A 21239-nucleotide genomic window follows, 5' to 3' on the forward strand; every position below is an offset into this window, starting at 1 on the left:
ATTGACAGATGCAGCAGTCGCGTATTTGAATAGAAAAAGTTCTAACTTCATTTGACAGTGTCGAAAATTTCGTCATGAAAAACACGAAAATTGAAAACACGTTTTCAATGCCTCTTTTGTTTTGAGCATAAGGATTGGCAGTGCGATTTCATCAACAACACCATTATTTTCAGATTTTTCGTCTTTATTTATTAAGTAAAATTTTTAAGTCAATGAGACTATGAGCTGAATTGATGTACTATGAATCAGGCAAATCTAATTGCCATAACTACGCCACTTAAGTCAAGCACAGGTACAATATCTGACTGGTTTAGATTAATGTTTACCGATCATTTAATTTTATTCTTTGACATTTCAACCAATATTAACATGTCATTCAAGTTAGTAATCCAAAACATTTTATTATTAAATCTCGGACGCATTTAATACTAAAAATTATGAGAATCGTATAAAATCTGGATGGAGTGATAAATTTTTGAATTAAATAATCAGAATCTTTATACCATAAATATCATTTAATAACGAATTATACATGGATCTTACTGTCAGAATCGTATGAATAAAGTTAATTAAAAACGATACAAAATTAGCAAGATAAATGAAATCCTTGGGATAAATTTGTAATTCCACAATTCACCGAAGGAGACATCTTTAATATTTATGATAATTTTGACTGAATATGTGTGAGTGTGTGTTGTTTTGTGTTACGAATGAGGGGATTATCTACTGTTGAAGTAGCACTCTGACCAGTTTTGCATAATTAAATAAATAAAATTTTGTTTTGTGTAAAATCGTTGGTTGGATATGTAAACTCTCATTTACGTAGCACATTAAACAGCGAATTTTTATTATTGAAATATAACCCACAACTCGTATAATATTTATGTATACCTTCCCCGATAGCATTGATATTGAACGTTATTTTTCACGTCAAGATTTATATCAAGAAACTAATTCAAAATTAACATCGTTCCGTGTGCGATTAAATATACAATTCACACAGAACCACAGCGGCGATCGAGAAGAGAGAAAAAAAAACCTTACTCCGTTTTGTGTGTCTTGTTGTCATTATAATGTTAATGTATCCATTGACTAAATATTTATTTTTAATATTTTTCTTTATTTACTTTATTCATTTTTTCGTCATCCCAAAACATTTACTGTGAATTAAGCAAAAAAAAAACAGAAATAATAATAATTAATGTTTCTGCATTCAGCTTCCTATTGACAACACCTACTCAATATTTTGTATCTTTTAACATCTCACACCAACAACTTGTTGTGTTTTTTTTTTTGCTTAATCTTACGTGATATATTAAGTTGTATTGCTTTTATTTATGTAATGCTGTACACACATGCATTTTACTGTATAATTTTCCGAGTGTATTTCCAAAATTAGTATGTGGTCAATTTGTAAAAAAAAGACATCCCGCTGATATTTGAAATCGCAACTTGTATTTACGATTATCAAAAGTACATTTTTCATTATTTGCGTCATTAATTACGTAAAGCAATTAATATACTGCAAAATAATCGTAGGGGAAAAGATTTTAAATAAAAAAATTGTCTGGACTTCAATGGGTTTATTGATTGGTTAATGTTGGTGATGGTGTGCTGTTGTTTCGTGATAGATGGTTGAATTTCTTCATCGTAAAATTTATATTCACTTTGAAAAATAAAAATATAAGAAATTTTCATCGCATAGGTGAATAGGATATAAATCTTAATAGTTAACCACAATCACCGGTCTTGAATTGTGGTTTGCCAACTCTATGTACGTGAGAGATTAATGCTTGTAGGTTTGAGTTGTCTTTTAATGGAACTATTGGTCTCAATTTTTAAATCCATACAAAGTAAAAAAATACCCCGAGCGAAATTTGTATTTTTCACCGATGGACCTCATAGCACAACTCTTCTTTCGTTTACTAACTTTGATTTTAAGACCGAATGTTTTTTTTTAAATTAATTTAATTTAATCATAAAATTAAAGAACGAAGTGTTAAGCTAACTGTGACATTCTCCTAAATCTTGTACTTCTCGGTCAATACTTATCAACCTTTTAGAAACGGTAAAGGCATCGCAACAAAATTATTAAATATTTTACTTCATTTGTGTAAGGTATCTCCAATTGCTATTTAACAAAGCACTATAACAAGACTGCCATAATTTGCAAGAGGAGCTTAGTGAAAAATCTTGTGCAAATTACGACAGAAGATCTCATCGCTTATTCTTGCCGTAGTTGTCGTTAGCAGATACAGCCACTTCCATAAAATCAGATTGAAAATAAATCGGCAAAATAATTACTTTCTAAAACAGATAACCCAATCGTTACCATTTCCCAATACCGTTTTATGCGCCTAACATCAAAAACCACATTCGAATAAAAATTGGTTCTCGATGATGACAATTTTAGATGGTCCTTGGCATGATGATTGTGAAAAGTAAGTTAGTGGGTTTGGTATCGTTGGAATGCTGACGATAGTATTAACAGGCGCAGACTCTATATTTATCTTTTCCTTGCTTTTTCGAAAAAGGAAAGTCTCAGAAGTTCAGCGATGTAGTCAAAATTTTTTAACTATCTCAGTGTAGACGAATTCCAAACTCAAAAAGACCCTATTTACACCGCATCTATACCTCAGCTTCACATTGATACCAATGTCATACACGTCCCTCGCCATCTGTGGAAGAAAAGCATAAGGAAAATACACTTCTCCTGTCTTCGATCACCACCCGCCCCCCATGAACACATTTTCTTATTATAGTGGTTTGGGATAATTCGTCTTAGTACCTTTTCAGACACATTAAAATGACTCTCTTGAATGGACTTCGAACACTTTAGAAGAATCCCTCATAGTGATTGACAAAAGTTCTTTATCATATCGATCGGTGGCTGTACGTTCAAAAACGTATAAAATATAGTTTACGAATATTAAGAAGTAGTTGACGACACCATACAGCTTCTTGTTAGTCTCATTTACAGATGTGATTTCTTTGAATCGGGTCTTTCCAATTATTATTATTATTTGCGTTGATAGCCCGAAGGATACAAAAAATATGAATTCTATAAAAAGCGATGGCTTCTCAAAAAAAGCTATTCCGCTCTATTTAGCTCCATTCAAGACATTCTCAATTAAATAGTTTTGTCAGTTTCAAATTGATCGTCAAATTAATTAAGTCGGAATAAATAAACTCAAAGTCTGCACCTTACAAAAATATGGTATGGTTAACTATTAAATTTTGAGTCATCTCGGGCTCATAAAATTACCCTGGTGCCGCGGTCACGGACTAAGGCATGTATATTATAATGCACAAATCAATTGACACACTCATTTGATTTTATAGAAGGCAGAAAAAATTAATAGGCATAATTTAAGCAGCGGCAGAGAGAAGAAAAAAAAATCAGCGAGACGCAAAAAATGAATATATCCTCGATATGAGGCTAGTGTGTAATAATATGTTAGAATTAGCAAATATGAGATCACGTTTCGCCGAATTATACGCCGAAAACATCGAAAGTCGTAAATATATGCTTTAGCTTTGCACCGACAAAAAAATTGTTTAATTCATAAATATTTAATATTTAATTTACTACGTGTCTAAAAGAACTTTGATTCAGTTGTGTGTTGTTGTTGTTTTTTTTTTTTTTTTCTTCGCTTTACCACAAATAATCCAATTTTTTCCCATCGCTTGATTATTGTATAGACGTATGCAAATTGAAAATAATCAAATATATAATTTACAAGGTGTATTAAATGTGCGAGATTATGTGTATTAATGTTTGCTCACCTGTTGTATTTAATAAACTTTATGTGGTATGATCATACGTACAATAATATAGACAATCTTATATCTAAGCACATCAGAGCTCCATCATTATACATTTTGACATTAACACATGAAAAGTTAGATAATAAATTGGCTGAATTGTTAAAACATAATTTTTTGTCCTCGCTATAAAATATATTTTCCTGCGCTTGTCGTTCCAAAGTACAATTTTTTTCTTTCAATTATTTTTTGCAGACTATTTGGCTATGGATGCTGATGGTACTACTATTTTGTCAATCTGTGCGCGGAATATTTGGGAAAACACAATTTTGTGAAGTGGAAACTGGTCAAACCAATATTATTCTTGATATTGAGGAAAGCCGCGGCAGTTGTGAGTACCCTTACCTTATATGTATATTACATTTTTGAACTTTTTTTTAAACACCTCTGACATTACGTACGACACGTTTTTAGTACATTACGTACCAGTGGGGAAAATGATGTAAATGGTACTTCTTGTGTGAAATTTGCCGATCGAGGCGTAGCCGAGAAACACACAAGAAGTACCATTTCCATCACACTTCATTGCCAAGTAAGGTATTTTATTCAAAAACTTAAGGTAAAATTTTGTCTCCTTGTAGTTAAGTTAACTATACTTCACGTTTTTGAATAAAAATATTTTTATTTTGACTATTGTGGGTGAAGGTTATAGCCCAACCCGAATGCTACTTTGACTTTACCAGTTGTCAAAATCGCAGGGCTGACACACGAAAAAGTGGCTTTTAACTTTTATCTCGAGTTTTGTTATGGATTTTACATGCAGTTCACGAAATTCGATGAAAAGAACGATTTTCAATGCGCACAGAGGTTCCCAGCACGAGCCTGAATTCTCGAATCGAATGCACTGAAAAATTGTTTTAGCATAAGTTAGGAACAACCTGTTTCCTACACGACGATATTTTAACACTAGTTAGGAAACGCGCATTTACATTGCTGGTAATAATTACAGGTCGATATATCATTTCTGACAAGAAGTAACAAGAAGGCTTAACATGTGAGTGAGAATCTCTGAGTTATAATTCCAAGATGACTTTCAACTCAATTCAAACTTATCTTTTAATTATACAATACAACTCATTTCTTTTGTTCCTACTAAATTAATGCACAGACGTCATGATATGAACAGTTTTATTGTCGGGTCTATTACAGTTTAGTTGAATTGAGTATATTTAAGTAATTGATTCCAAATCTTCTACTTCATTTTTTGAAAGTGCTTTTTGCTGTATAAGACATTAGTTAGTTATACTCTGTCGTTTATTCCGAAAATCGTTTTCGATAGCAGATGATTCTGATTAAAAATAACAGCTCGCTTGCTCAATATAATAGTTATGCGAAAATTATGAGTGACTACACATCAACGTGAAGTTTAGTCACCCGAGGATCCCGAGTGAAAATGCAACACTGAAAATTTGATGAAGAAACGTAATAAGTTTGACTAATGATAGCAGTTGTAATATAATTGAAATCATCATAGTTGCACTGGTAGTATTTTGTATACAATTTACTTGTTTTTATAGATTATAGTCATCAACGGTGGTATACCTAAAATATTGTTATGATGTGGAGTCCCCTTTCACAAGTCTATCATGTTGAAAAATTAATGATATTTCTTTCCAATTAATTTGAATAAGACATCAACCAAGAGACGTGTGGTTTCTTTTTTAATTGACTTGCCTTAAAAACCAACAAAATATAATCGGCCTGTAATGAAATATTAAACGAAATTAATTTTGGCTTGTTGCACTAGATATACCCTTTTCATGACCATCTGTTATGGTTGTGTAAATCAATCAAAGAGACAGACCACCATATCCCCAGATACGTTTCGGTTGTGTCTTTCACTATTTCTTTCTCCGGTTCGATTTTTTTTTCTTCTTTTCTTTTATTGTTGAATAATTAACCGCTCATTGCTTGGTAAACGTAAATGAATATTTTTTTACCTCATTTCTAGTTTCGTTAATAATTATAAAAGTTATGATCGTTTGAAATATGGTTAATGAGATAAAGATTAGCGTATACATAACTCTTATACATAATGTGAAGGATAGAAGACAACTTTATCACATTTCATCTCTCCGTTTCGAAAACTTACACACAACAAGAACAACCAAAGAAGAAGAAAAAAAAACTAGTAAGAATGATCTCATCGAAAAATCAACAAAGACACGTTAGGAATAAAACTTAACGTGTGGTATAACCACCAACAATTTTTTGTTGTTGTTGTTGTTGTGTTGTTCAAGATATTATGGTAAAAAGAGTACCAGTTTTCAATAGAATCGAGTTCGCCGAACCTTTTTATAAAATATTTAATTAATGGTTGCCATATCCAATAAAAAATTCCCATTTTTTTTTTGCATTGGTTGTAGGAAAAAAAGGAATCGACTAAATCGTAAAATAAAGACTCTGCACTATTCATTAACAATAATTGAAACGAAATAATTATCCGACTAAAATTTATAATTTTTGTTTTGTTAAGAATAATTAAGAATAATCGAGAATGCTTAGAATCTTTTCACTGCCGTTCAAGTTATTCAAGAAGTGTTCAATGTTTTTTTTTAATAGAGACGAGCAAAAAATAATTACAATGACTAGTGTGTTCCAAGAAGAGAATTCTGAAAAGGTGGTTTAGTGTCAGCTGTTTTTTTTTTATTTCTTTTTCTTATTTATTTATTAAATCCATTGTCGGTGTGACAATGTGTACCAAATCGAAGAAAAATTACATCCGCAAATAACAATATTCGAGATTCATCAAATATTTGCGAGCCAAATTCAATACATCATAAAAATAAATTCGAGGTGCGTCTTCATCTGAATTGAAATAAAATTTACAAACGAAAAAAAAAAAGAATTCACCGCGCGATGTTGCCTCTCTAATAATGCTATTCAAAAGAATTTATTTAAATATGGCACCGATATAATACAACATTCTGCCGTTCATAAAATAGAATATTATATGCTACACCTTTTTGAACACAATTACGTTCAATAACAACTAAATGGATATTTTCATAAATATGAAACGATATGTATTTTTATTGCAAGAATACCGGCCGACCCCGTTGAATGGAATCACGTGCAAGAATTATATTTATCTACCTATACAACACAAGCGATCGTATAATACGTTTTATCAATCTTTATTTTAGGTGTAGCTAACCATATTTCAGAAGCCCAGTTCGTTTTTTTCGCTCTTGTCAAAAGACAACATCAACATGTCATACGTTAGTTTATATTTTATTAAATTAACACCTGCGTCTGCTAATTCCATTCACACCGTTCTGTAACTAATTAGCTTTAATATATCTATCCATTAATTCCTTTGAATGGTTTATAGTTGCTGTTCTCTTTTTTTTATCGTACAACGTACAGGTTTGGCTCACACAGACGACATTTGCCATTTAATGTCTTAAATAGTTGCTCGAGTTCCAGGATAAATGATGGACAATTTAACTGAATTAGTTGGCGAAAAGCGCAAGAAAATGACTTAGCAGACCGTATATGAGACGAACAGTTCCAATCGAAATGTTATAGTTATTTATGCAACATAATGAGAAATGTTTTCTGCAAACTAGTGTCACAATACGACATATTTCCTAACTCATTTAAGCGTTGAACAGAAAGGTTTTCCGCACTCTTTTGTCAATTTAATTGAAAAGTATGTATTACCTACTAGGTATTCATATCAATCCCAACTGGATTTGCACCCAAAGGCCTAGACTTAAACTTGAACTGTTCAGTCCGACTATTCGGATGTTTTTACTAAGTGTTTGTTATGTCAAAGTGTCCTTTAATGAGTAGGTTTCATGATCAAATCAACATGATATAAAACTGATTTCTGTACACCTAAAAAAACTACGTTAGAAACGTCTCTCCTCTTTCACAAATTCCACAAGTTCAACCCGCACTTTTACTTGTGTTTCTTAGCATGTGATCTATCATTTACACAGTGAACTCGCACATTGTACAAGTACGCTATTCACTATCTAGTACTTTGCGGCCAATGCATTTTTTAAGCAGTAAAACGATAAATATGTCTTGGCTACAGTGACTGTGTGTAGAGAAATATTGGTTTTAGTTTCGTTTCAGGGTGAGATGATCAAATTCATGATCTTGAAACACAGATCTAGCGACTCTTTGTATCTTTCCTGTCGCCACCAGGAACATAGCCACCAGAGTGACAGAATAGATGGGTAATTGTCACTCAAAGCCGCGGGCCACCTAAAAGATTATTTTCACCGATTTGCATTCGTCGATTGTCTCAACAAAGCTAACGAAAACTTTAGTTTTCGTCGCCGAATTCTGAAAGATGTCTTTAAGTCATTAGAAAAAAAGAGACTTCAAATAAAAACTGACTCACGTCGAACATATATACCCAATGTAAACGCTCTGTGCTGATACGAACATTAGCATATCTAACGTTATAAACTTTTTACATATACAAGATGTTATTGAAATTGTGCCGCAAAACATTCTTAAACCACAAAAAAAACGACATCTTATGTAGGATGGTTTATGTAGCGAAAAAAAAACCTGTTTAAATTGCAAGAACCTACATATTACATAAATTCAACTAGAAACATGACATTTTATATATCAAAAAATAAAAGAAAAAATTAAACTTAGGAGGAATATAAGATTTCCTAAGCATTTTATTCGATCAGGACTCTCTTTTGAAAAATACAAAAAAAAATAATAAAAAGCCAGCAACTAAATCCGTTGTTTATTTGCAAGATTTACCTTTTCATACACAGAAGAAGGTGTTAACAATCAACACGAATCGATGTTTTCGTTATAGTTTCGCGCTTTTCGCTTATAGGCTAGTTTTGTGCTTGATTAGTGCAACATCGTCATGAATATTCTCCATATATACACTATCCTCTGTCATGGTTGGCTGCATTAATGCAATGCATCAAGATTAAGTCGACATTTAACTGAGAGAAACGTTAAACATAAAGTTGTAATTATGGGTTCTGTTATTGTTATGTGCTTAGTTAAGCTTGACCCTCCGCAGTTTCAACATAAACTTTTATTTCATTTTATTCAGTAAAAATATTTCAAAGAATTATACCCGCCGAATGATGTCTTAGTTTTCGTTTTATGTTTTTATAATGTACAAACACCTGGTATTCTGTCATATACCACTGGCATAATAACGGACATGTGCGCTTCTTATCTTCATTTAACGAGATATCGATCGATTTGAAGATGATGACCTAGGTGAGTTAATTGAATTTGAAATTCGATATGAAGTTTCTATCAGCCAATGGTCATTATGCATACCAATGGATCAGCAACTTTATGTTAATAAATTGACATCGCGCAGAAACTCATCACACAATGCTGCAAAACCACTGAAGATTAAAATGAGAAAGCCGTTTCGTAACACATCAATGACAAGTCAAGGCACCCGTTTTCTAAATCGATACGACTAATTAATAACTCATCTTCAATCGTGCCAACTATGTGTATCCATGTCCCGTCCGTCGATCAATGCAGTTTCTTACCTATTGGTTCTAATTAACATAGATTACATGTTATTTACAGTTCGCAATTCAATAAGATCGCCAAACGATCTAATCCGTGTCTTGTTTGAATACCGGATACAATGTTAAATTGCTGATATGTTGAGTTATCTGGTTAAGTTTAAGAAACAAATTTTGTATTCATTTCAGATGTTGGTCAACGAACAACACCGGCTGAATTGCCTATCTACGGCGATCCGTACACGGAAATTGCTTTAGAGTTAATTTTCGCGAAAGAAAATCCAAATTTTTTGCTGAACGGAAAAACATTACAGCTGCTAAAGCCACTTGATCGAGATCAAGATAACTTAAGTCACATCGTCTTTCAGGTAAATAGGTTTTCTTTCTTTCATTCTGTTCATAAAAACGAAGAATAATTTCCTAACATAAAACCAAACACTTTTCACACCAACATAAATAAGTGAGAAGATGAAACAATGAACTCATAATCTTATCTAATTCATCTATTTACATTTTCAGATATCTTGTACGATACGTTCAACACGAATCAAACGAAGCATTCCAATTATTGTTCGTGTATCAGACGTAAATGACAATGCACCTGTGTTTATCAATACGCCATACCAGACAACTGTACCAGAGGTAAGCAAAACAATAAATTTTTTGACTTCATTTTCACCTTCTTTATTTTCTGCTGTTCTTTGTGCAGTGTGCACAGCTATTATTACAAAGTGAATCGAAGAGCAACAGCAAAAAAATAAAGTTGCAGTTTGATGTTTATAAAAGTAGAGTGTGTTGAGAAGGCTCTAATGAGCACAGAAAATTGCTTCGGAAGTATAATAAAAAGCGACTTATTATGAACGATAAAAGTAGAAGAATCGAATGGAGAGAAGAAAAAAAAACACATGATACCATTGCATATATGAGTGTCGTTATATATTACGCTATGGGATATGGAAGCTAGAATTTAACTTGTCAATGCTAATATAAAGGCCCTAGAGGAGTTCAACTTTTATTGCATGGTTTAGGTTACTTTGATACTCATATTACATCCGATTAAATTGTGCATGGAACAAGAAAGGCTAAGACAATCTATCACATGTGAACTTGTTTTTTTTTATTGCGAATTGTACACACATCCATGGTACTATTGAAAAATAAAATATTGGTGTACAATTACCACCTCGATAGGTATAAATTTGCATTGTAAATCAATTGTTAAGTTCTGATAATTAAGAAGTGTATGTTTTGAGGGCACATAGAATGAATACCAATAATTATTATGCAAAATTTACGTAATATCGGCGGTACATTTTTCAGATAATTTGTAATAAAAAAAAGGAATTCTGTAAACTAGACGGAACAACTAATTTGAAATAATATGTTTTCCTAACTTCGTTCCTTATTTTCCACGTCGTTTAGAAAAAACGTTGTTCGATTCCTCTCATTTGCTAAAAAAAAATCATTTTAGCATGCGTTATGGAATAGTATGTTGTGTTACAAGTATTGTAATGTTTACAATACGTGTAACACATCATGCTTTGTGCCAACCGAGAATTGAAATAGACAAGAGCACAAAAAATCATAATTTTCATTGTAAAATGAAATTTGATCGATCACATTGCTTTGCATTTTCTCAAACGAATGCTGTAACAACTCATACAAATTCCATATCCACACTGCTTTGAGTGTTGTAATATCACATCAAACAGGTGCTGAAATAAGTCACTTTACAACACTAAAATGAGTGCTGAAAAGAGTCGTATTTCAATTCTCGGTGGCACAAATAACTATTATGCCACTGAGCATAATAATATGCTAAATTTGCAAATTTTAGATGCCTCTGTGGCATAAAACGTTGTACGATGTGTATCACACATCTAGGGCCTAATAAAGTACTTCGCACTCGATATCATAAATAACTATTTAGAGACTGAAATTGTTTTCATTATGCACAGCAGTGCTATAGAAGTTGTTATATTTTCTTGTTATATTTAGACACTAGTGCGTAAAAAATCCATTACAACAAACGTTAGCAAACCCAGTATCTTGCAGCTCTCAAACTCTTTTAAGAATAATTGTAACAATGTAACTTGCGTTGAATCGATCGACTAAATTTAGTATTCAAACAAAATAATCTTCTTTACTGAACTGCATACTTGTCAAGTAACATTGAGTCAATTCGCCAATTTTTCGACCACTTGGAAAATATTGATATTATTGAGTTGTAGCTCCTTAGAATTGTAACACATACTGGAGCTACGCGGTGTACTTAGTTTAGAAACTATGTTTAAAAATAAATGAAATTGAAATTGAGTTATAGCTCATTCGATTCGTCGTCCAATTCTAGCGAACGGGTGTCTGCCATTTTTTTGCAAAAAAAATCCAGTTTGGGTGTAATGTCTGTACATGCCATATGATGTCAAGGGGTGGTGAAAACACTTTTTTAGCAATATCATGAGGAAGGAGCAACCCAAAAAGTTAAAACTTTGTGGGATTGTTGGTCTGTCCACGGCCGACAATTTGAGCCCACCCTGACTTTCACACTCACCACCCATGGCCAGCCATCAATCAAAGTATGGTCAACTTTCAAACTTTTTGGGTTGATTCTTCGTCGTGATACTGCTGAAGTGTTTTCGTTTATTGATTTATTGATTTCGTCAAAGTAAGGTCATTTTATAAACTGTAAAATCAAAGCATTAGTAGCGCCATCTTCAGGTTACAGTTATTACAATTCAAGAAATTCCGGACTGCCCATACATTGTTTTAAAGCACGAGCTTGTGTCAAGTAGTTGCATTGCGTCACTTGGATAATAAGGCAATCTAGAAGAATGGCGATCACTTAAAAAACGTGGGAGTTAACACCGTGACGCTATTACCCCAGATTACACATGCTTTGAGGTATAAATAGAGGATGAGTTTTTGCTAAAGTGGGACTTTAATAAATTCTTTTTTGAACAAACGAAGTAAAAGATTTTATCTCAATCTATCGTGAATACTAAAATCTACAGATGTGGCATTGAATCTCCCGTCTGTGATGACATCACAAAACTTCTAATAAAGTGTAAACCCATAAAGGAACCTTCACCTTTTCCTATCAATATGTATCGTAAAGTAAAAAATTATTATTACACAATCACTTTTGACATTATCCAATACGGCATTAAATGTGGTCCAAGTCGAAATTAAACTCTTTCTTTACAACAAACGTTAATTGAGAAAATATATCACGAGAAAATGAAAAAAAATTCAATAATTCGCACCAATTATCTTGTAACAATCAAGAAATGCGCCGTTTGTAATTTTAAAAACACAATGAGAGATCATTAACTCTAAGAATGGTATCGGATTTCGAAGTGGTTATTATAAATCATGTCTCTATTTTCATTTCAAAGTTTAGTTTTGCAATCTTTTAAAGACATTTTAGATACACACAGCCACACATAATAGCAGCAACAATAATTGTATTTTATTGTGTGTTATCACGGAAATTGGATTTTATTTATTGAACGGTTACAGGAGTGTGTAAAGGGAAACCTGTAAAATTTGAGCGCGCTAAATTCCGAAATTCAATTTCGAGCTACAAACTCTATTAATTCCAAACATGAGTTCGACAATTAAAATCGAATAAATAGTGTCATTACAGTCATTACAGTTGCTTAATAGGCTTAATTTGGCTATTAAATCAAATACACCGAACGAAAATCTTAATCGCCTTTAAACGTTAAATGTCTTGATACTGGAAAATATTTGCATGCCATAACTGAAAGGTACGAGAGGTAAAAAAAAGTTGTGTATTAATTTGACAGGTTTCTCGAATAGCAAATTCTAGTTTTTATCAGAAAATAAATTATAACTCTGATTGTATATTATGAATACTTGACATTAATCTAAAGCTTATAACGAATACAATAGTTAACGTGCTTGGCATATTAAAAAGAATTTAAACCATTTGTGCTACGGGTAAAATAAAGCTGAATCTGTACGATGGTAAGTTAAAACGAAGCGTACCTCCATCCTCTGAGACTAGACGGTTTTTGAGGAATCATTAAATTTGACACGAGCAGTGTGATATACAAATTTGGTTGACCTTACCTGTATTGTGTAACTGTTGACTTCAGCAGTAGATTAACTTATCCAACGACTACCTGTGACGGCAAAAATAAACTTTCAAATCGTGTTGAGGTGGTATTTATAGACCAATATATGTAAAACCATTGTTAAAGTAATAGATTTCCTGACAATATTTAGGTAAAAATAGGTACTAGATGCGGTAACTACGCTACTGATACAACTGTGTTCGTGAAAATTTTCAATGTTGTGTTATCAGAAGTAACTCAATTTGGAAGAATAGTTTGAAGTTGTACTTCGGAAGATATGTACTCATGGTAATGAAATAGTAGCATAATATATTTTTGTATGCTTCTTCGTACAAGAGTGGTACAGCTGAATGTCATACTTCTGATGCGCTAGATTGCAAAAACCAGAAAAAATTGCTGAATCGGAATTCATACAAATTTTATAGACGAATTTAATTCGGAAAGAAATTTATAATGCAGGTTATTCCAAGTAACACGCAAGCCGAATAACCAAAAGTTAAATGAAGCAAAATTGTGGTTTATCCAAAAAATAATTTACATTTTTAGTTTAATTATTACATCGTTTCATTACGATCATTTTTACGGTTCTTGAACATTTCCTCTGTACAAAATTCATTTAAACACATCTGCATCCAGCACTCTAGCAGCTTTTTACGATCGTATTGATTTTTCGGTCTAATAGAGCGTTTTATAAGGAATCGCCGCGCGATGGTGCATTTAACACAATCAACTGGTATTGTACACACAAATATTTTTTTTAACAAACATGTAGTATGATCTGTATGCTATATATGGTCACAGTCAGTAACTATCCAATGTATAATGTAAGCATGGTGTACATTTTCTGAAACTTATGATTTTGTTGCTTGTTACCACCTTTGTAGCATCCATTGTTATTATGTGACAAAAGTAATTTTCAATTTAGGCTAGATTCGCCGATATGCGATATTTTAACTATATGCGGAGCAGAAGTTATATGCACCAGGAAATCGAACACGGTATGGTCAATTTTCCAGTAGTTTTTTTATTTAAAGCATATCGATTATGTCGATGTTTGCCACTCGAAGAGTGGATACAAGTTTCGCATTCCTTTATAATTAATTTAATGTTAAATTGTGAACAAAATGGAATTGATCTCCAACGTTGTCAGGGGACTGTCTAATTGCCACTTACTCATATGTAAGTTTATGTGTAATTGATACCAAGAAAAAAATCACCTAACAAACTGTGAGGTACCATATAAAGCTTTGACCGAACAAAGGTGTCTCAGAAACGGCAAAAAAAAAATTAGTTCAACTAGTCTCCGTGTATAAATAGCGAAAAATGGAACAGAACATATGTTTCTTAGTTGGACAAAATCATATTATCGTAAATTTTATGGTTGATAATTCTGAAAATCTAAGTACTGGTACAATGAAAGAACATGTGTTTTTTTTCCTCGCGCCATATATATTTCAACTGTTAAAGAGGCACATACTATAAACGCGTTCACTTTATTAAATTAGATAGAAATAAAATTGTGTAATTTGAACAAAACTTATAATATGCGCGCGGTGAGAGATAGTGTTAAATATATCGCCTAAGATACAATTCTAGCCCAGTAGATTGTACGTGATACAATATTTTCTTCAAGGTTCTTGAACTAAATCGTGTAATTGCTTAAACGAAAACTAAATTTGTTAAAGTTTTTGAATATCATACACAGAACCATTATCTGGGTATATATTATAAAAAGAGATTTTTTGTACCATGCCTCATAACATTAAACTAGGCATAATTTAAATAACTCGTTAATGCGTTGTTTGTGATTGATTGATTATATGGTTTAAATAAAAATAATTTTACTTTGCATATTTTTTCCATTTTTTTTCCTCCTTTAATATGGTGTCTCGGTATCGAAGTATGAAAGAATTCTGAATTTATAAAGGTCATAAATATATAGATCAATAAATCGACTTCATTAATTGTACCTCTGTGTACCCGACATGAGATAATAACTACACAAATTAATATTTAAAATTAAAGAGAAGAAAAAAAAAACTTTGTAAACAAAATCACTTCCATTCAAAGTAAAATTGACATGACAAGATCACACGAAAGAAGCATTTAATTGACTGCTAGTATAATAAAGGTTCATGGACATGGTGTAGTGTACTTATTGTCTTTAATTAAAGAGTATACATGTAACATATTTATGAACCGATTTTTTTTTTTTGTTCTGTTCACATTCACATATTTCGATTGAGCAGAAAAAAAAATTATAATGAAAACGAGAACGAAGAATCATAAATTTTTGTCATTAAAGTACGTGACACATCTCGATAATCGCAAGAAAAAGGGAAGGTGATGTACGAATATGTCTGGCAGAATGACGTCGTACAGTTTCGTAATTGTAAATTAAATTACTCAAGAACTCAATCAATAAGGACAGATGTAGCATTGATTTTTTTTTTCATCTCGATATTTCAGAGGAAAAATTAAATCCAGACTTTTGATTTGAATTAGGGGCCAATGCACTATGAAAACTTGAACTTGTGCGGTAGTATGGGATTAGGATAGCGTAGGTGAGGCAAGAGGTCTCAATACCTTGATCCTCTCATGGTCATGCTGGGTGGCAAGGCAGATGTATTGTGTTATTTGAAAACACTTCATTTTTGATCTCATTCTACTTTCACGGTCTTTATTAGAAAAGTTCAAAATGAATGAAAACTAATTTCGGGGTCTTATTTCACTTGCATGGTTCACTTCCGTTGAAAGATTGATCTTTTCCGTAAACTTTTTATATTCAGGAGAATGTGCCTTTGCAAGATTTCCCTAATGCACTCAATAGTGTAGTTGTTAGCACGGCTGTTTACTTACTTATGCGAGCTCCACAACCCAGTATTGATTTTGGCATCCTCTTCGCCGAGTTGAGTGCGATTCATAATCTGATTGAATTGGTTCTTGGTTAGTTAAGTAGTGAGCTTGCATAACTTACTGGCAAAGGCAATATTGATAGACATACGTATTCTAACTCCTGGTATCTTTGCTCTCATCGTAGATGACGAGGTTACACGTACAGTTTACCACTGAGCTGAGCGTTAGATTCCTCGATGTGTAGTGATCTTAAAAGTAGAACCATAATCAATGAAACTATTAAAAATAATCCCGCCTTGAACGGCTTGGAACCGACATTACTATCACTAAAATTAGGATTTCCCTCACCCAAAACCTTTAAAATAAGAAAACTGAATCGCAAAAGTTAACTTGTTTAAAGTAAAGCTAACGTTCACGATTCAGAAAGATGAAGTTGAAACGAATTAGATGCAATAAAGCCCTAATATAGTCTGACGTCCCGCTATCCTTTCGTTTTTAATCTATATCTATAATTGAAATTGACTATCAATTTAAATATTTATTTATTTATTATATACCAACTAGACATTCCCTCTGCACAATTCTAGGAAGTCCACAAAACGAAAAGCGAGTCATTTTAAGCACATCCATATGCCAGTCAAGATCAAAAGAAGAAAAAAGAAACGGAAAAACGAGCGGGAGTTTTATCACATTTAAAATCTATAAAATTGAAATAATAACCATGCATCAATCAACTTGTAGAATAATATAAAATTTATTGCAAGGAATCATGCAAAGAGGTATTCTGTGCATATAGACTCTCTTGTTTGCATTACATACAAATGAGGCATTCATTTATTTCAAAATATTTTTTATTATTTTATTTTCGATATGATATTTGTTTGGTCAATATAATACCATCCACTGTAATACATCATAGTGATCACATGGTACCGGTTACTGGTTAAAAGAAACTCTACTCACTCAGATTTCTGGCTACACAGTATATGACTGTAACCAGCCAGTCATCGAAGCCAAATATGATCTCGGATAGCATTTATATAGGGTATACGTGATCGTACCAATAGTAAAACAATAATTTATCAATTTAATTGCAATTTATTATTCCGACAATTTGATTGCAAATATTTATATAGTTGTGCGCACGTTAGAAGCACACTACAACACTCACCGCATACATATGGCCAAAGGCAATAATTAGAGGCCTTTTCGCGTTTTGCCATGTTTCGTTTAATCACTGTAGGTGGCTCCAGTTTCAATTGGACGATTTCAATAAATTTATTGTCACGATTTTGGATGTATTGAAGGAAAGAAAAAAAAAAAACTGAGGAAAAAAGTCGATTCATTAAAATGTTCGAACCGGTATTTCCGTAGTTTCAATAACTAATTGAATTTGTAGTAAGTAATGTGTAAGCTTGAACGGTGTTTACTTCAGCCATAAGAATTATATGGATTTTTGAAGCCTTGGAATTAAGTTGTTCCATTAAGCGTTCTTCGTTATTCTTTGTGAGAATCCAAATTCCATTACCATCATCAGATGTAGTAATTCATTACGATAATTAAAATTGAATATGAAAATAAAGAACATCAACAAAATGAACAGATGCAAACTGTTTATTAGTTTAAGTTGTACCATTATATTCTTTTGTGAATCTTTCTTCATTTTATCGATGTCTTTTTTGATGATTTAGTTGTGCAGACTACAGTCTGTAATTTTTAAACAAAATAAAACGACAATTGAAGAACAATATGAAGTAATGTTTTCAACATTTCACCATTTCACAATCCATTTACATTTTGGGACGGATATTCACCTGTTAAAGATAACGGACATCACGAATAAACATCAAGCTCTGACGAATGTGCTTTTTATAACATATTGCATGTTAAAATAAATGAAGTAGCAGATTTCGCATCTCGTTAGATCAAAGGAAGTAATAGAATTGGTAACCGAGAATAATACTAAACATTGAAATTTGGCCTATTTTCGTTTGATTCACACTAACTTACCAAATCACTCACTACAATCGGAAACATGTATCTTATTAAAAATGTTTAAAAATGAACCAGTGAAGAGTTTTGTGTCTAGATAAATGGACGCTGATTCAGAAAAGAAAATTTATTTATGCTTTCTCTTCGATGCTTCTAGAATCAATATATTGCGCCTAAATAATAGAAAGCACAAAATAATCTGTTTGAAACTCCTGTTGCGTCAAAATTGGTTAAAATTATACTTGGAAAACGCATATGGAAATAATACTTTTTAACCGGCTGGTCATCTGCTATCGTCAACGACTACAAGAATAAGTGATGGGCTCTGGTTATTGTACTATAATACATCGGAATTTTTACAAAAACTAATGAAGTATTAGATTTTGTATCAAACTCTGGGATACAGCCTCACATAAATGAAGTACCAGATTTAATGATTCTGGTACGCATTTAGTTTCTAAATCGTTATTTTTTTCATTTTAAACTTTCGCCTAAGCTGTATTTAAAACGTCTAAATCGAGCATTCCACATATTCAATGTAAGCAACGTTTGTCATTCCGCTAAAATTAATGTATTTAAAAAAACATATTAAAACGTCAATATTTGTCTAAATGAACTTTTGATCTTTTACTTTTATGTGTGACACATAATATCGTCACCATCCATCAAACAGACTATGAGAAATTTGAGCTTGTAATTTCTTTGGATTGTTTTTTTTTAAAGTCTTATTTGCTTAGTTGTAACACCATTACAGGTGAATGATACTTTTTTAGTGTGTCACAAATTTCTTCCACTATCCGTGTTCAAGTAATATGTCACTTCAATTCGAAGGAGAGAAAAAAAAATCAAATTTTCTAAACAAATAAATTAAAATTAAATAATCCGACAGTATTTTTTACTTGTGTATCAATCTATTATCTTAAACTGAAATGTCAAGGCATCACAATATGTCTTATCTTTTATAACATCCTCTTAATTGAAATATAATAGCTAAGATGACATTTGAACATTTCTATTATAATACAAACACCTATTTCTGGGTATATATCAACGATAATATAATTTCTGTGTGAAGACTTTGTTTCTTCGATTAATATTTGTTTAATGGAATTGATGCTACAAAAAGATTTTTTTTAAGTTTTGTATATTTTCGCCTTCCCATTCTTTTTTTTCTTCTTTCAAACAAGAAACAAGAAATCTGTGACACGATTATCGGATGACTTTGCAATAAAGTTAATCAACAAAAATGTTGCCTAGTCATAAAGAATTTCTCTTTAATTTTTGTCTTCTTACGTTTTCTTTTTCTTTCATTTTATTATTTTAACTGAAACGATGAATGCTTTATAAAGTGGTTAAAAACGATTTCGAGTTTTTTTTTTCTCTCCTTTCGTTCAAAAAAACACAAAAAACATTTTAATGAAAACTTATTATTATAATCTACTATCGCATTAAATGGCATTACAGAATATTTTTATGGTAATGTCGTAAAAAAAGACCACGAAGACGTTCGAATGCACACACCATCATGCAGAAACATTTAAAAATTTGTGTTCAATAAATTCGGCATCTTTAAGAAATTTCTAAATTGAAAACATTCCGTATACATCATGAACTAAACATACACACCAACCTTTAACAAATTAAAACTATCAATTGCAATGTATCAACAACCCACCCCACGATCATAATAAAACGAAAATTTTATATAAATTTTAAATTAATGGATTAGATGACCTATGTGGTCAAGTTTAAATGTGGTAATATACCATGTTCAATTTATAATATTAAGCATAACCCCAGAGTGTGTGGTTTTTTTCCTCTTTGTTATTTTCTTTGTATTATTTGATTTCGTGAGTTAGGTTTGAAATATTGCAAGCGTTTTGTTATGCACAATAAAATCTAGTTTGACAATTTTCGCATGTCAAGCTTTCAGTAGATGAAATAAAATTCGCGTTCCACCTGAGTAATAAGATGATTGAGAAGATTAAGAAAAATTGTTCCTGAAATCCGAATTCAAAATTGTCTCCCAATCACGGCAGAGTAAACTAAGCCAGGCAGGAGCGGTTCATTTTCGAAACGTTAAATAAATCAAATAAATAACCTAATACATTGTTTGAAAATGAACTCAAATGAACACTGACATAAACTGAAAAATTTTATTCGCAAAAAATATAGGGCTACTAGATTATTCAGGTCACTAGTCAAATCGGCGTTCCTGCCTGGTTGACTTTACTCTGTCGTGCTCCCAATAAATACGTAGATGTGATGGCTCAGTGGTTACGTAGTAGCCTTCAACCAAAATACCGGGTGGGATAGCCTATTTTAGTGAATGTTCTTAGAAATTTTTAAATATTTAATTCTTTAAAATTCTCAAACTTAATTTTGAATAATTTTTAGGAATTAAATTCCTTAAATGTGTACATTGTTACACACTACAACTACCAAAATATGAAATTTGATGCGAAATATTACTAGTGGAATTGTCTGCTTCAAATTTCATATTTTGGTAGTTGTAGTACTACACTATAGTGTGTAACAATGTACATATTGAATGATAAGTATGACTACACCCGAATACGATGAATTTGTGTGCCTTTATCTAGCCTACATTTAGCCGAGATATCAGTTGTGCGCCTAATTTTCCTCGAAGAGTACTTCGAGACGTGGTTAGGTAGTCATGACAAGCTGTCGGTCCATTATACTGAATTTTGTATTGGCTCCACAGGCTGTAGTGAGGCCTTTACAAACAAACAAACAAACGTACATACAATCATATCTCGGTACCATTAGCATATTGCGATTCCGTTCAATCAGTCTAAGCTACCGTTAATTCAGTTCAGTTGTTATTAGACCTTTCTTTCGTTTCCTTTTGCTTCGGTTCGTGGCAAACAAAATAAACAAAACAGGAAAAAGAATTCAAAGCCACATCTTTTTGTTGGTCACATAATCGCCTTCCTACTCAAAGAAACTTTTTGCTGTAATC

The 21239-nt window shown here is 32.1% G+C and overlaps 1 protein-coding gene across 3 annotated transcripts in view; it reads left to right on the forward strand.

Moving 5' to 3' along the window:
- The window catches only part of LOC119067912 (cadherin-99C), a 99062-nt gene that overhangs the window by 54910 nt on the left and 22913 nt on the right, over positions 1-21239 (forward strand). For all 3 annotated transcript variants that reach the window (XM_037171210.1, XM_037171211.1, XM_037171212.1), the window contains exons 3-5: positions 4021-4156; positions 9498-9676; positions 9828-9950. In XM_037171210.1, coding sequence (XP_037027105.1) covers positions 4021-4156; positions 9498-9676; positions 9828-9950 — 438 coding nt within the window. The remainder of the gene's footprint in view (positions 1-4020; positions 4157-9497; positions 9677-9827; positions 9951-21239) is intronic.

The sequence above is a fragment of the Bradysia coprophila genome (genome assembly GCF_014529535.1).
Source record: "Bradysia coprophila strain Holo2 chromosome X unlocalized genomic scaffold, BU_Bcop_v1 contig_130, whole genome shotgun sequence".
Taxonomy (NCBI): Eukaryota; Metazoa; Arthropoda; class Insecta; order Diptera; family Sciaridae; genus Bradysia; species Bradysia coprophila.